The sequence below is a fragment of the Euphorbia lathyris genome, chromosome 2 (assembly GCF_963576675.1).
Source record: "Euphorbia lathyris chromosome 2, ddEupLath1.1, whole genome shotgun sequence".
Taxonomy (NCBI): domain Eukaryota; kingdom Viridiplantae; phylum Streptophyta; class Magnoliopsida; order Malpighiales; family Euphorbiaceae; genus Euphorbia; species Euphorbia lathyris.
In genome coordinates, this window is record NC_088911.1 from 79728720 (window position 1) to 79746803 (window position 18084).

Below are 18084 nucleotides of genomic sequence, written 5' to 3' on the forward strand. Positions count from 1 at the left end.
AGTAAAAGAAAGTCGGCCATTTCTCAATAAAGCACTTTTTTTTTTTTTTACAAAAACTGATCTTTAAATCCCAATTTAATAAAAACAAGCCCAAATAATTTAATATTATCCGTGAAGTGGAGTAGAATGTAATATATTATATAGAAACAATACAAACAAAAAAATAATATAAAATAAAGAAATTAAAAGTAAAAATCCATTAACATATGTTTTCTTTTCATCAATCATCATCCTAATTTTTGCCTCATCTTCTTCTTCGTTCCTTTGTATTTGCTTATTAGCTATCTTCCTTCTTCCTTTGTTAATATTATTCTTTCCCCAGAATCTTGATTTTTTTTTTCTCAGAAAACTCATTCCCCGTCCTTAACCCAGATCCCCCAAGATCCCCAAATTCTTGGCGCAATTATTGTTTCTGCTAGATATTCTCCTGTTCTTTCTCTCTATTCTTTTCTCCCAAGGAAAAGGAAACGTTTATTTCACTCCATTTATTCGTTCTGAAACCCCCCTCTCTACCTTTTATCTCCTCTTTTCTTGAGAAAATGCAATTCCATTATTCCGACCAACTCATTTTCTTTCACCGACTATTGAGTATTGCCTAGTTTTTTGAGCAATTTTTTTTTTTGGGCTTCTATCTACTAGGTTAAATTGCAGGTTCAGTTTTGGGCAGGTTTTGTCATCGAGTTTGTTGGGAGATATGGTTAATCAAATTGATGGATCTAGGAGTTGCTGTTTTTTCCGATAAGGTCACAGTTTGTGGTTACTGTGGTCGCTGAATTTGATTGTCAAACAACAGGAGGTTATTAGTATTTGATTGGCGGCCCTAGTGTTCGATTGTGATTTGTTATCATGGATCACGTAATTGGTGGCAAATTTAAGCTGGGACGGAAGATCGGCAGTGGATCCTTTGGTGAACTTTATTTGGGTATGCAATTTTAGGGTTTTATTCAGTAGCATTGTTGTTGTGCTGTTTTTTTTTTTTTTTTTTTGGGGGGGGGGGGTGGGGGTGGTGGGGGCTTTTTGTTTTGTTTTGTTTATGGTTGGGTTTCTTTGCTTCAGGTATCAACGTACAGAGTGGAGAGGAAGTGGCTGTTAAGTTGGTACGTTCTTCTTCATAGGAATTCTTGTATTGAAATGTTGTGATTGGGAATCCTGAAAGGCTTGTGACTAGTTTTGTTTGTGCATGTTTGTATAGCAGTTTTTATTTATTTCATTTTATATAATTTCTCACTTGTTTTGTTTTGTTTTGTTTTGTTTTTCCACTTCCCATTTGGGATTGTTAAATTAGCAAGTTTGCAATAACTTAATTCAAAAGAATGCTACATGGCCTTGATGTTGTGATGAGTTTCTGGATTGCTTTTTCTCTTATTGTGTTGCTCCATTTCCACAGTGAGTCATATTGGTTGATAATGCCATGATCTTTATGTAGATTATGTTTTCACGTGGTTCTTTATGGTGTGTGATACGGAATTTTTGTTTATTTCTTTTATAGATTTCTTAATGTGCCGCAAAGTATAGTTTGCTGTATATTCTGCCACTGACTTGTATTCATATTGCTTTTGAAGGAATCTGTGAAGACAAAGCACCCTCAACTTCACTACGAGTCAAAGCTTTACATGCTTCTTCAAGGAGGAAGTAAGTAGCTTTACATGCCTGTTTGTATATGGTGTCTGTGTGACTGTTTATGTATTTTTCTCCTTCTTATTCTTATTCTTGTTCTTATTATTTGTTTTTGAAGCTGGTATTCCACATCTGAAATGGTTTGGAGTTGAGGCTGAGTACAATGTCATGGTTATTGACCTTCTGGGACCAAGCTTAGAAGATCTGTTTAATTATTGCAATAGGAAGTTTACCTTGAAAACAGTTTTAATGCTTGCAGATCAACTGGTAAGTAATAATTATGCCACTTTTTGAGAAAGTTTTACTGGTAAAATATCTGCTTTACTTGGGATTGTTCCATGGTTTTTAGATAAACAGGGTTGAGTATATGCACTCTCGGGGTTTTCTCCACCGCGATATAAAGCCTGACAACTTTTTGATGGGGTTGGGGCGCAAAGCAAATCAGGTACATTCATCTGCATAAGGCTTTTGCTTGAATATATCATCACTACAAATTCTATATTGTAGGATTTGCTCCAAAATATCTTTTTTTGAGAAGCATTGATTATTTTCTCTACTTTTATGGTGATAGTCTAGTTGGGTATAGATTTGTCTTTTCCAGAATATATCATGAACAAGAAGATAACATGATGGGGAGAAACTATTGCAGGCATCACCAACTAACTAGCCTTGTGACAGCACTCCCCTCTCTCTCTTATTAAACATGGCATCTACCTGTCCATTTTTTCTTTTCCTAATTAAAAGTTAAGACATTACAAAAGTGTCGTTTGCCACATCAACATATTGTTGATGTGCCCAAGTATAAAATGATACTCCCTCCGTTTCACAATAAATGTCTTCCTAGAGATTTCTTTTTGTTTCATAATACATGATGTTTTGATTCAATCCATACACATCTATTGATTTTTACCAAATATACCCTTATTTATGTTGCCTTCCTATTTTAGGAATAGATAAAAGTTTATTAGTGGATGCAATTAATACAAGGATAGCAAAATCTTTTAGTTAAAATTAATTATATTTCTTGATTCTTGTGCATTCTTCTAAAAAGACATCTACTGTGAAACAGAGTGAGTATTACTGATTCACTTAGCTTTAATATAAGCTTTAGCTTTCCTTAAATTGTTTTAATTAATTAAAATCCTTTCACTAATTGAACTTTGTCCTTCCTCTTCTCTAAAAAAGGGCGGCCCGGTCGCATTACGCGTCCCCGCTGAGCGAGGGTCCGGGGAGGGGTCCCACCACAAGGGTGTATTGGGGGCAAGCCTTCCCTTGCCAATTTAATTAGCAAGAGGCCGCTCCTAAGACTCGAACCCGTGACCTCTAGTCACACGGCAACAACGTTTTACCGTTGCGCCAAGGCTCGCCCTCTGTCCTTCCTCTTCTCTCTCACTTAAAAATTCATTTGGTATTTCAGTTAATATTAAATTGAATAAATTCTATATAATATTCAATTTTAGTTTTCAATATATATATTTTTTTTTTAAAATTTCAAATTATAGTAAAACCTCCATATAAGAATAGTCTATATAGGAATAACCTCTAATTTATTATGAAAAAATTCGGTCCCAACTTGGGCCGGTTATAAATAAGAATAACCTTCAAAATGGTATTTGTTATGCATTTTTAAAGTCCAACATTAAGAAACTATGCTTCTATATAGTAATAATTATATATATATATATCTGTATATGTTTATGTATATATTTATATTTTCTTATAAGGGATTAAACTAAATTTATAAGATTACAGTTAGCCATAAAAACTATTGCAATTATCTATGGGTTGGAAACACAAATTCTAACTTGGAAGTTCAAATAATTAATCTTTTTCATTGATGTTTAGATTTACCCATAAAGTTACAAGAAAGCTTTGAACATTCTTGAAAAGTAGAAATTTTTTGGATTCAACAAGAAGGTGTTCATGCAAGCGAGTTGTTAAATACTCAAAAGTTCAAAGATGTAGTAGCAAGCCTAAAGACTAAATCAATGTGTCAAACAACTTTACATAAATATTTTTTTGAATGATAATAATTAGAGAGTTCTTATTGTTTTGAGATTTTTTTTTTGTACCAACCTCTATTTAGTAAACTTCCCAATTGTTATACAAATAGTCCGTTCCCAAGTGTATTCGTATATAGAGGTTTTACAGTATTAAGGCTATATTCCCTATTTCTTATTAAAATTAATTTTCGATCTTACTTAATATTCTCTTTCCTTTCCCAGTTTCCCACTTTTAAGTTCATTTCATTAAAAAATCACTGCTGTTCGTTAATATTGAATTATATCTATATCAAGTATAGTTTTATTAGTTTATATATTAAATTCTTCAGTGAATGTCATGTCATTGGTCTTTTATTTGTAAATAATAATAAGACTTCAGTTTACCTGCGCAAAGCTCAGGCATAGGACTAGTTTTTTTTTCAATTTTACAATGACAGCTTAGGTGCCTTGCCAAATGTCAGTTCAATGTAGCTGGGACTTTCTTTTCAGAATTTTGGCCTTGTCATTTATCCACTTGCATCTACAACATGTTATAATCACTTCTGTTCGTTAATATTGGATTATGTTTATATTAAGTATAATTTTATTAGTTTATATATTAAGTTCATTAATGAATGTTATGTCAATGGTCTTTTATTTTTAAATAATGATAAGAGTTCAGTTTTCCTTTGTAAAGCTCAGGCATAGGACTAGTTTCTTTTCAATTTTACAATGACAGCTTAGATGTGTTGCTAAATGTCAGTTCAACGTAGCTGGGACTTTCTTTTCAGAATTGTGGCCTTATCATTTATCCACTTGCATTACCTTTTATTCTATAACATGTTATAATCAGTATGAACATAAGAAAAAATTACATATTATTGGGCATGTGATGGATATTTGATAGAGATGTGGCTAGGCTTTCTGGAAAAGCTTATGGTGGATATTTGCGGGAGATGTCGTTTATCATTCTGGAAAAGCTTTTCTCAAAATATGATTTGCTTCTTTTACAAGAATAATGTGTTACTACTTACTGCAGAAACTGTGAATATATAAAGACAGAATTGAGTGGAGGGAGAAGTAAGGACATGTGTGAACAATGACGAGTGACGAGTCTAATTTCAATTTTGGGCAATTGAAGTTGAATTTTTTTAATAGTTGTGTTTCTAGCCTTTGATTATGATTAGCCGCCTTGTTCTTTTGAAGCTCAATTTTGGCTGAGCTCACTTTTTCATGCTTATTTAACTCTATGTTCTAGCCTTTGATTATGATTAGCCGCCTTTGACACATTACTTGGTATGCATATATAGCTTTTCCTCATTGTTTTCTCTATGTTCTTTCTCCGTAACAACAGGTGTATATCATTGATTATGGCCTTGCCAAAAAGTATAAGGATCTTCAGACACACAAGCATATACCATATAGGTAATGGATGTTGTACTTCTCATGTTCTCTTACTCAGCTATGTGTCACTTTTAGCCGAGTGGCCTGAACAAAGATGAATTTTTTCATGTTTTATATCCATGTTTGCTTTCTATAATATTGTAGCATTCATAAGCAACCCAAGGGTGTTGTTTTTTCTTTTCCCATGATGAGTTGTCTTGCGTCTTAAGTATCTTAGGATTCATTTACTTTTGGATAAACTTAGCAACTTGTTACATCTAATCATATGTGTCTGGTGTGGGGCTCAAGACTTGAACTTTAGAATTTTTATCACTGGGGTCATATTCCATGTTAGGTTGCATCCTGATGTTGTAAAGGCTCCTGCTCTTTAGGCTATAGGGCCTGAGTTCAGGGAATTTTGGGGATCTTGTTTTTACTAAGGATGGTGGAGGCTGTAGCTGACTGCTGTTGGTAATTGTTGCCTGCTTGAGTAAAATTTTCAAATAACTGTCGGATTTTCTTGCCAATTTGATGTTTGGCTTGGTGCTGCGACACCAATTGAACATACGGCATCATCGTTTTTCTCTCTCTAATAGTTTTATGGATGCATTTTCTGGTGTTTTCCCTTTCCTAAAAACTAGGTTTAGAAAGCCTCATCCATTGAGACAACCTCATACGCCTTTTCTGATATGTGAACACAATCATGATTTGCTTCCTTGTTTCTTTCTGTGATCTGTCATGAGTGCCTCGGGTTTTTCTTGCAGGGAAAACAAAAATCTCACAGGCACAGCTCGCTATGCTAGTGTTAATACTCATCTTGGTGTTGGTGAGTCAATTGCCATAATTATTGATTGAAGATTATCTGATAATTGAAATTTTTCCGATGTTGAATGTTCATCTAACTCAGATGATTTTACTTACAGAGCAAAGCAGACGGGACGATCTAGAATCCCTTGGTTATGTGCTGATGTATTTTCTGAGGGGAAGGTTGGCACTTCACTGATTTCCCTCATTGTTTCTTTTGAGTTCAATTACATGTCTTCAGAATTATTTGGCTTTTCTTCTTTCCTTTCTTACCTTCAAGACTCTCTCTGTTGAATAGTGAATACCTATATATGTGTATACTGATTTTTATTTTTTGGTTCTGCTTTCCCAGCCTTCCTTGGCAGGGTTTGAAAGCAGGTACAAAAAAACAAAAATATGACAAGATCAGTGAAAAAAAGATGCTTACTCCCATAGAGGTATTGTTATCTGCTATTGGTACAAGCCTTTAAATACTTAATTTTCTGTATCTTCTGCCAGGGGTGAGCAAAATTGAAACGAAAACCGAATCAGTTTGTAATTCAGTTCACTTCGGTTTTAAACCAAACAAAACCGAACCGAAGACTAATTCCTTCGAATATATACAAATGATTCCATTATATCGAACAATGAATTAATATATTTGTATGTTGTATTATAAATATATTTCTTAATAAATCCCTTTGTTTATTAATAAACTATATGAGTTCTATAATTAACTAATCCAAATTAACAAGCAACATAAATAACTATATAGAAAAGTTCATTTATAGTTTGTCTTCTAACTCATTAATTAAAGTCAACACTTAATTTTGATACTGCCTACGAAATAAAAAACCTATTAATTTTTCTTTCAATTTTGTGAAAGACTTAAGGGATATCCAGAAGTTTGTCTGGTTTCTCCTGCAGCTACTTGTGTTTCTTTTGTTTATAGATGTGAGTGAAGCAACAGGTTTGAATTTTAGATACTACCGGAAGAAAGAAATGCCCATATGCAGACCTTATTTATTATCCATAAAACAATCTATAAAATTTATTTCTAGCGACCCAACTCTGCTCCTCTACTTAGAATAAATTTGTGTATTCTTTTTTTTTTTGAATTAGAAGCCCTGCGATACATACAAGATGCCAAATTGGGGCAGGGCAATCCTCCATAAACACAATCGGTTGGGAATGCGATACTCTTTTTCCTTCTCTATGCACAAAAGAGAAAGTACAACTATGAAAAATAGAGCTCCATTTATCAGGAAAAGGAGATAAGACTTCGGGAAATCATCTTTCTGTAGAGCTTGTGCTACAATTTGGGCGTCAGGTTCAACGATGATATCGTTAAAACTACAATCCCTTGCAAGTAGCAACCCTTCAAGAATTGCTTGAAGCTCCGCCTCCTCCACTGAGGTACAGTAACTCTAGCCAACACCATAATTTCACATGTCTCGTTTCTAATAACCAACCCTGCCTACACGCATGGCCATTTATTCCAATTTTGGCGTCACAATTGATAAGATGGAGCATAGTATAAGGGAAGTAGCGAAGGAAGTTCTAGGGGAATCTAAAGGTAGCATGCCACCAGGTAAGGACACATCTTGGTGGACAAAAGAAGTACGACAAGCAGTAAAGAGTAAGCGAGAATCCTATAAAATATTGGGGAAATACAGGAGTGATGAGAACTACGAAAAGTACAAAGAGGCTAAAAGGGAAGTAAGGAATGTCATACAAGATGCTAGAGCAAAGGTGAATCAGGATCTATATACAAGGTTGGATACGAAGGAAGGGGAAAGAGACGTATATAGAATTGCTCGGATGAGAGATAGGAAGACGCGAGACCTCGGAAAAGTTAAATGTGTGAAGGGTGTGGACCAAAAAGTCCTAGTTGGAAATAAGGATAACAAGGAACGATGGATGTCCTATTTTGATGACTTATTTAATGGAGATCGCGAACAAGATATTGGAGATATAGGTATCCCTCACGATATGGTAAATCGTGACTACATGCGGAGAATTCAAAAGGGTGAAGTCAAAATAGCATTAAATAAGATGAGATTGAAGAAAGCAGTAGGACCTGATGGCATCCCTATTGAGATTTGGAGATGTTTGGGAGAGAGAGGAATCGAATGGTTGACGACATTCTTCAACAAAATTTGGAGAAACAATAAGATGCCATCACAATGGAGGAAAAGTATCCTAATCTCTTTGTATAAGAACAAAGGCGATGTCCAAGATTGTGCCAACTATCGAGGAATCAAATTAATGAGACACACTATGAAACTTTGGGAGCGAGTGATCGAACAATGATCGAACAAAGGCTAAGGAGGACAGTGAAGATCTCGGAAAACCAGTTTGGCTTTATGTCGGGAAGATCAACTATGGAAGCCATCCATCTAATGAGACAATTAATGGAGCACTATCGAAGTAAGAAGAAAGATTCGCATATGGTTTCATTGACTTGGAGAAGGCATATGATAAGGTACCAAGGGAAGTACTTTGGTGGGCCTTAATAAGAAAAGGCATTTCGCGGAAATATAGTGGCATCATAAAGGACATGTATGAGGGAGCATGCACGAGTGTACGTACCAGTGTTGGGAAGACTGAAGAGTTCCCTATTACGATTGGAGTGCATCAAGGTTCCGCACTAAGCCCATTTCTTTTTGTCATCGTTATGGATGAACTAATGAGTTCACTTCAAGATGGTATACCATGGTTCATGTTGTTTGCAGATGATATTGTGTTGGTTGATGAAACGAAAGAATGCGTGGAGAGGAAATCGGAACTATGGAGACAAATTTTAGAATCTAGAGGCTTTAAGTTGAGCCGAAGTAAGACAGAATATTTGGAGTGTAAGTTTAGCGACGGTAGAAGTAGGGAGGCAGGGACAATCACCCTAGATGGGAGAGTTGTTCAGGCCTTAGAACGGATGGAGAAGTAGATGGAGATGTTGCTCATAGGATTAAATCTGGTTGGGTGAAGTGGAAGAGTGTTACAGGTTTCCTTTGTGACCCCGGTATGCCTAATAGATTGAAGGGAAAATTCTACCGCATGGCAATCAGACCAACATTGTTATATGGTACGGAGTGTTGAGCAGTGAAACACTGTCACATTCATAAGATGTCGGTGGCGGAGATGCGTATGTTGAGATGGATGTGTGGTCATACGAGAAAGGATCGGGTGAAATAATTAGGACAAAAGTAGGGGTTACATCTATTGAAAATAAAATGAGGGAAAACCGACTTAGGTGGTTTGGCCATGTAAGACGAAGAGCGCTTGATGCGCCGGTTAGGAGGACTGAAGAGTGGCAAAGGGATGTAGTGGTGAGGGGTAGGGGAAGACCTAAGCAAACTTGGAGGAGGGTGATCGAGAGTGATATGAGTTTATTGGGGATTGAGGAAAATATGGTAGTGGATAGGACAGAGTGGAGGGAGAGAATTTGTGTCGCTGACACGACTTGATTTCACGGTTTTATATGATGGTTCATGTTAGCCGATCCCGGATCATTTCGGGACTAAGGCTTTGTTGTTGTTGTTGTTGTAATTGATTTTCATAACACCGCTCGGAGGAGGGCTCCATACTCTTGCAGGGCCACAGGTCAGTGAATTAGAAATCGGGCCATTTGTCGTCTCTGTAGAGTTAGCAATCATACCAGTACCGTATTCTTGAATAAAGGCAGCAGCCTTGTTAATTAATATCTTCGATTCAGTCCACTTGTGCTCGTGAAGATATTTATTCCGCCTATGACCACCACTCGTCTGATTTCTGCCACAGGCAGCCCCTTCACGCAGATGTCCAACCAGCTTCGTAAATCTTCAGATAGGATCTTGTCTACTCGGACAGACAGTTCCGCCATCTTCCACACTTCCTTCGCCGTTGCACATGATACAAAAATATGATAAATAGTTTCGGCAGAGTGCAGGCATACCTGACAGTTGCTATTGCAATTGATTCCCCGTCTGATCAGTTCGGTTGAGCAAGGAAGAATTCCTTTCAGCAGACTCCAGACAAAATGTAATATCTTAGAAAGGAGATTTAAATGCCACAGGTCCTGAAAATTGGTATGATCCCGAGATGACGTTTCGGGATTATCCCTCACTGCTCGCCTATTTGCTTCTTCCAAGTAATACGCACTACGTACCGTGAAACCACCCCTCTTTTCTAGACCCAGTACAACTCATCTTGAGGGAGACGGTAACTCAATCGAATCTTACTAACCTCTGCCACGTCCGACGGAATCAAAACATATTCCAACTTTGCCGTAGCCACGTTCCCGTCAAACTGTCAATGAACTTTGCCATATTCTTAGTATCAGTTATTAATGTATTATTATGGTTTACAAATATAATGTAATAATTAGTAATAGGTAGTATGTTTAAAATTGAATAAATTAATGCATTATTATTAATAATTGAACTACAAAAAGTGTAAGATTTTTTTTTGAAGTTCGGTTTTTAACCAAACTGAGATATAATTCAGTTCGGTTAAAAAAATGAGGCATATTTCGGTTTGGTTTGGTTTTCGAACCGAACCGGACCATGCTCACCCCTATCTTCCCCTATGTTTTAGGGTATACTGGAATCCATGACAGCATGAGAACAAGTTTATGTGAGCTTGTCTTGAGAATGTCTTAGTTATCAACATACTTAAGACAGTACATATGCAACCATTAATGGTTTTTGTTTGGCAGTTCCTTTGCAAAAACCATCCTTCAGAGTTTACATCGTACTTTCATTATTGCCGATCACTGAGGTTTGAAGACACACCCGATTATTCATACCTGAAGAGGCTCTTCCGGGACTTATTTATTAGAGAAGGTTGACTGTTTGATCTAATGTTCAAATTTTATTAATTTTCATAGCATTTATTCATTAGATTATGCAATTTTTGCTGATATTACTTTTGGCAAGATGCAGGGTATCAGTTTGATTATGTATTTGACTGGACTATTTTGAAGTACCCGCAAATTGGCTCCAGCTCTAGAGCAAGGGTTAGTGTTCATTAGTCTGTTGGCATTCATTTCCCCTAAAAGTTTTATATATTGATGATTATACTTACATTTGCGTTATTGTGTATATTGTCCCTTTGTCTTCTTTTGCTAGCCAAGTAGCAAACCAGCTGTGAATCCAGGTCCATCAGCAGAAAGAACAGAACGACCTTCAGGTCTCTATGGTTTTGATGCAAGTTCATTTTTAGTTGGTATTCTGTTGATGCATGTTGAGAAGTCAATAAATGAAGTGTCAATGGGATTTTGGTATCAGTTGGGCTTCCTGTTTTGCTTCTATTATGTAGCAACTCTTTATCTCCCTTTTCAGGGGATATGATATTTGGTGAGTAACCAAACTCTGACATGATGTATATGTTTCATTCAGTGGGCCAAGAGATTCGAGAGAGATTCTCAGGTGCTGTTGAGGCATTTGCTCGAAGGAATGGCTCTGGGCATGCTGATCAGTTGCGGCACAGGTCTTCAGATGATGTGGCATCACCTAAGGATGTGGTGAGTGGTGAAATATGCACTTGGCATTGTTCCTTTTTTTGTGATTAGAACTTGTTTCACTTGGATTATTCTTCTCAAAAGTTGCTTATTTTTATTTGTTTCCCCCCCTTCTGTTGAAATCCCCAGCATCCTGATTCTGAGAGGCCACGATCATCTTCTCGTAATGGCAGTACTTCAAAGAGGGCTGTCGTGTCTAGCAGCAGGCCAAGTTCATCTGGTGAACCAAGCGAGAATCGGTCGAGCAGGCTGTTATCGAGCAGTGGCAGATTGTCCACAACACATAGAGCTCAAGCCGGTTTGGAGTCCAAAACACCTTCTTTTACTCGTGCTACAGCCACAAGAAATGGTCGTGATGACGCACTGAGGAGTTTTGAGCTACTGTCTATTGGAACAGGAAAAAGGAAATAAACAATCAATTTATGTGGTAAGAAGGATTTGTCAATGTTAGGGGTTGAAATACCCTTGTGTGCTGTGAAGATCTTGGGATCGTAATTGTATATTATTCTTGGGTTCCATCACAGCGAATGTGCAACGAGGTTTCACCTTTTCGAAGGACCGACCCCTGCTGTAAGGATGAGACTTGCTGGACTCATCAGAGGGTGATGAATGATTCCGCTTTAGGGAATTGTTCATATTTGAGATGCTAGTAGCTGTAATAAAAAAAAAAAAAGACATGGAGATTCTTTTAATTTTTTTTTTTTTTTGTATAATTTTTGTTGGCCGGTTTTATTATGCTCTGTTCATAATGCAATCTATGTTGAATCTAATTCAAGTTTTGCAATTTTTGTATGTTAATGTTGTAGTTGCAATTCTTCATTTCTTTGCTTGCTATTCGTTTTGATGAACTCTATAAAGTTACAAATCGTAGCTACTAATAGTTATTAGGGAAAGGGAAAAATAAAAATAAAAACTAAATTTCATTGATTTGCAAGTAGAATAGATGTTGGGATTATGATTTATATGGATGAAATTTGGATTGCAGATGCTCTTCTACAGATTTCGATTTATAAAAAGTATATGTTATATTGTTGTTTGATGTTTTTCTATACCTTTTATGGGTTTATTTGTTCTTTGTAGTCTTTTTCATCCCTTCGTGGATCTTGTATTGATTTTAGCCTTTACTTCTATCATGTAATGAAAATATAAATATTTTTCTAAAAAAAAAAATCCATTATTATACATAAGTCGATGCCCTAGTAGTATAATTACTTGAATTTTCTAATATTATACATATACCAATTCACGGTTATTGTGTTAGAATGATATTATATTATTTATATAAAATACAAGGAAAATAATAATTGCGTTGTGCTTGTGAAATGACGAATAGCAACGAGTAGAGTATTCACGTGTAATATTATTTCTGTAGTTTTATCCGTTTATTATTAGAACTGCTCGTTTCGTTTTATTACCTTAATAGATATAAATTTTAAATTTTATTATCGTCTTGTTTAATTTACAATGTACCTATTAAGAGTAAACGAATAAATCAAATAGATTATAAATTTAGTGGAATATTTCACAAATTTAGTAAATAATTTAAATTTTAAATAATCAAAAGTTTTAAATAACTCAAATTAACAAAGAAAGTGATCACTATATTTAAAATAAACTAGTCGAAATACTGTAATATTTTGTCAAAATTCAACTATATATATATATATATAACAGGTTAATTACATGTAGATGTTCTGTGGTTCCATCGATTTGCAGATGGATACTTGTGGTATTTTTTTTGTAAATGCAACCATGTGGTTGTCGCCGTTACCAAAATCAGGGTAAGAGCCTATTAAATCAGAGGGGTAATTTCGAAAACTTTACTTCTTGAAAATTTTCATTTTGAGGTCGTTATCAACCAAATTTGGCAAAGTCAATCCCCCCTCTTTTGTTCCGTCCCATGCTATTATTGATTTGACTTTAGCGTGGGAACGTATCCCCGCAATTTTATTAGCCGGAAGCTCTCATGTTGATTGGCAACTCTGTGGGTAAAGCAATAAAGGCAGACAAAGATACTGTCAGAAAGGCACAATGTAGGTTTGTTCGGGTCTGTGTTAAAATTGAACTGAATAAACCACTTGTCGCCCAGTTTCGTCTGAACGGTCAGGTCTACCACGTTGAATACGAGGGCCTTTATGTGGCATGTACAAAGTGTGGCAGGTACTAACATGGTAAAGAGACATGTGTGAACCCGAGCTTGATTACTAAAGCTGCCCAAAGAAGTCCTAATTCCGCTCCACATCATCCTAATGCGAATAAAACTCACTATACCCCCGATCAACCCATTCAGGGACCTTCTGAAGACAGTCGGGTCGTTCAATCGGAGGTTAGACAAGCTGTAGAAGCTGATATCAGTGATTCGTATAGGGAATGGATGTGCGTTGCTAAACAGAAGTATACGCCTCGGGGTAAAAAACCGGAACTGAGTAAACCTGTGAGTGAGCAGCCTGTTCAGCCCGTCACAAATCCTCCTAAGAGTGATGTGCTAGGGAGTTCGAGGTCCACCAGCCTTGCTGCGACTGATATTCCGTCGGGATTTACCTTTGCCGTAGAGAGCTCAAGGAAGCATGTGATCCTTCGTGCTCGGTTTCCAGGATCCACATGTGAAGGCCGTCCACCTGCTTCGAATATTTTTGGTAATCTTTTATCTAATGTCTCTGACTCAAATATGGATGTGGAACAAGCTAGAAAGGGGAAGGAAAACTCGAGCCGTCTTGAGACATCTTCGGGCAGAAGTAAAAGGCGGGGGTCCTCTCGAAGGAACATCTTGAAGGAAAGTAGACAAGCCTAGGCGTAGCGGAACAATAAATTTTTATCTATTTTATCTATTTTTTTTCCAAGATCTGTTAATTGTTATTTCATATAAAGATGGATAGAATGAAATACTTTTTCTGAAGAACTATCTACAGTTGCAAATGAAGTGCCCACAACTATTAATCTGTGTATAACGAACAACAAAAGAAACAACACAGAAAAGAAAGATGATTAGTAACCAACCTTAATAAATAGCAATCGCAATGACTGCCTCTAACAGAATCGATACGAAATCAAAGAGAGAGTAAGAAAGATTGTAATTAGCCGAGACGGTTTCAGAACGGTTCCTCTAGCCCCTTCTTCTGTGTGTGTCGAAATTTGAGGTGTAGGGAGTCTATTTATAGACTTCTTAAAACCCTAACCCTAGTCGTATTAATTAATGAATTAGAATTTTATTCGAAATAGAATTACTAATTAGATAATTAAATAAACACTTATTATTATCTAAATAATACCAATTATATTTAGATAATAATACTAATCCAATTAGTTATTTAATTATTGTTAGGGATAATTAATTAGAGTTTTAATCACATTAAAATCTCTAATTAATATTATCAGATAATCATTTAATTTAATTCACAATTATAATCTAATTTATAATTATTAATCAAATTAATTTATCCCTAATTTAACTACAAATTTCGGCCCATATATAGTGCCTCACTAATTACATTTTCGTCCTCTGGTTCCAAGTCCCATATGCGACCCATTAGGTCCTTTATTGCTACTAGCCGTATATATCCTTTGAAATTAATTCATCCTGATTAATTCCAACATATATAACACTAAGAAAATAAGAATCTCTTGCTATTGTCAAGCCTAGTTTCGCCGCCGCCGATAATACCTAAACCTCTCCGTTCCACCCCTGCCGTCGCCGCCTTCCGCCATGGACAGTATCACTGATCTCTGTGGTCAAGTTACCCTGGAGTCTAAGTGTCACACCCGATCCTAAACGACCTCAATCGGCATCGGACGTGAAATAGAAATATCAAAATCAACATCTAAAAGTCTCCGAGTTATCCAAATATCATATATATCACTTTTCTAGGCATTCCTCTTAAATGTATATTCTAAATAAATCAATATTCCTACTACATCAGTCGTTCAAGAACCTCAACATATTTACCAACTCCATCATATTTACCAACTTCCAATCCTCGCCTAATCGGTCGGTAATCTTCTCTATATCCTGTACCTTCTCACCTAAAAATATTAAAACATTTGAAAATGAGTGAGACAGAAATCTCAGTAAGCAATTATCAACTACATAAAGTACTTATACTCAAAATAACTATATATATATTAATTTTCAAAATACATCATATAAAATCCATATTTTTAAAAATGAAATTTTATGGATTAAACCATAATAAAATACTCCAATGATACTTTTAACAAAATCTACAACTTAAAATATCATAAGCTTGTTATAAACATTATTTCTCAAATTATCCCACATAGTCAAAACGTAATCACTGTATTAAAATACTTAGTATAAAACTCGTGTTCAAAATAGCTATATATATTCATTTGTTTAAAATCTCAACTATACAAAATAAATAGGTTCGCAATTAACCATTTATTCAAATCAACCGTAAATCAATAAATACTTCATAAATCGTATTTCGTTAAATACTTCATAAACTATATTTCGATAAATACTTTATAAACTGTATCTTAATAAAATACTTCATAAACTGTATCTCAATAAATACCTCACAAATCGGATGTCAATAATTACTTCACAAATCGTATATCAATAAATATTTCACAAATCGTATATCAATAAATATTTCACAAATCGTATCCATCCGAGAGATAATCCCCGTATGTATCAATCCCCATAATATAATAGAATCGAGATATCTCATAATTTGCCTATCCCGCATGGTCTTACTCAACACTTCTTTGCCATACCCGATAGGTCTTTCAACTGTGTACACATGCCGTATTTCTCACTAAATACGGACTTTAATAAAAACCACCTATCCGGATTACTCTTGATGGATACTAAAAATATTATATCATAAAATTATAACATGCTCAAATCTGTTTTCACAATCAAATTTCATAATTATTTCATAATCATAAACTGTAAACCATAAACCATTTGGCTTCCGCAAAAGAACCACAATTATTCAATTATTCACTAAAATTTGCTCAAAATACAAAATCATTTAAAATCAAACACTCCTTTAATATGACTAAAATCAGAAATATATATATGTAAAAATATATATATAACCCATAAATCAACATCATAGAGTTCTCCAAATCCTTTTCTTCAAATCAATTCTTTAAAATATCAAATCTTACACAACTATTAATCAAATATACTAAGTTCATCAAAACTAAACTCAAATCATGTATACATAAACATATATTATAGGTGGAAATTGACATGCAAATACATATATAATTACTTGAACTTAACTTTAAACTCATGTTCAAAACTAAATCATAAAACTCCAATTAATCAAATGCATGTCAAAAATCACCACAAAAATTTAATTTTCTGAAAAATATAGAGTTATATATACATAAAAACTCAAAAGGGTAGTTGATAATTACTTACTTTAGCACTAATTGAGAGAAAAACACATTAAACCTCAAATCTTCCCCTCTAATCTGCTTAGGATGAATCCATGATAGAAATCTCCAAATCCAAATCACACTGACACAATGTGTATTAGGATGTCTAGAACCTACTGTAAAAAAAATCAGCTCCATCCAACGGTTAAATCTCTAGATATCAAAGTATGATCAAACCTTGGTGATTTTAGGTGTTTGACTGGAGAGAATTGAGAAGATGGGAAGATGGAGATGAGTTTGTTAATCAATTTTCCAACTGATCAATGCACGAAATTTATATATTGAAATGTGAGATTTGTGTTCCCAATAAGGGAAAATCTTCCTTTTGATCCCTCTAAACTTTAACTTCTTTTAAAACTTACCCTAAACTTTTAATTTTACACTTCAAACATGAAATTAGCTCCCAAACTATATCCATAATATCCAATTAACTCATCAATCAATAAATAAATATAATATAACCTAATATTATGGTATAATAATTAAAATTAGGGACACGGATGTGACACTAAGGATGCCACCAGACTCGTTCTGCAAGCTGATGCTATTGCGACACCCGTACGGATTCCGACCTGGAGTCTAATCGGAACCTTTCTGACTGAACGAGCAGTGAAAGCACCTTTCATGAAGAACACCATGGTTGAGATTTGGATGCCTTAGAAAGGTATGTTTATTGATGATTTGGGCCCTAATTTATTTCGGTTCGAGTTTTACCATCCCTTGGAGAGGGACCGAGTGCTTAAGGGATGTCTTTGGACCTTCGAGCAACACTTATTAATCATTCAGCGCCTAGAGGATGGAGTGACTCTGAGTGAGGTCCAGCTATCTAGTACTGAGTTCTGGGTACAAGTCCACGATGTGCCTACAGGGTTCATGTCTGAGAAAGTGGCTTCAGGCATTGGTAACTTTCTGGGAGTTTTTGTAGAGGCTGACCCGAACAACTTCTCGGGTATTGGGAGAACATACCTTAGGATTAGGGTTTCAATTAATGTGCTACAGCCGCTTAAGAGGAAAATGAAGATTAGCATAGAGGGGGGGCAGATATCATGGGTGCAGTTCAAATACGAGAGACTCCCTACGTTTTGCTTCTACTGTGGTCGCATAGGCCACGCTGATAAATTTTGCCCAGCTCTCCTGGATGTCGCAGAGCCTGCTTTGGTGGAAAAGGTGTACGGGACATGGATAAGAGCTCAGAACCGGTGTGCTAATAGCCAGCCACAATCCCGTTTTCTGCTGCTAAGCCCGTAGACGGCTCATGCTACGACTCCCCTGGCGGATATCACCAATCACCCTAGAAGAAAGATGCAGGGGGCTGGTTGCTTGCTCCTGAAGATCGTCCAGCCCGGGGAAGGTGAGAGTAGTGTCGCAACAGGGTTTTGGGGGGTCGAGACCACCGGGTTTGAGCAAGGCTAA

At 35.8% G+C, this 18084-nt stretch overlaps 1 protein-coding gene across 1 annotated transcript; it reads left to right on the top strand.

Moving 5' to 3' along the window:
* Positions 1-160: 160 nt before the first annotated feature.
* LOC136218705 (casein kinase 1-like protein 10) lies at positions 161-12054 on the top strand. The gene is made up of 14 exons (XM_066005767.1): positions 161-922; positions 1057-1097; positions 1563-1632; positions 1736-1884; positions 1967-2062; positions 4954-5024; positions 5747-5808; positions 5906-5969; positions 6139-6223; positions 10459-10585; positions 10685-10758; positions 10871-10931; positions 11141-11265; positions 11392-12054. Exons 1-14 carry the CDS (start codon positions 847-849, stop codon positions 11671-11673), a joined length of 1383 nt encoding a protein of 460 aa, XP_065861839.1. The 5' UTR covers positions 161-846; the 3' UTR covers positions 11674-12054.
* The last annotated feature ends 6030 nt before the right edge of the window (positions 12055-18084 follow it).

Bases quoted from the DNA above. Each gene is read 5' to 3' on its own strand.
- LOC136218705 (XM_066005767.1), top strand. From the start codon at position 847: ATGGATCACGTAATTGGTGGCAAATTTAAGCTGGGACGGAAGATCGGC. The intron at 5,025-5,746 runs GTAATGGATGTT...TTTTTCTTGCAG, and splicing joins CACAAGCATATACCATATAG to GGAAAACAAAAATCTCACAG. The intron at 10,932-11,140 runs GTCTCTATGGTT...TGTTTCATTCAG, and splicing joins AAGAACAGAACGACCTTCAG to TGGGCCAAGAGATTCGAGAG.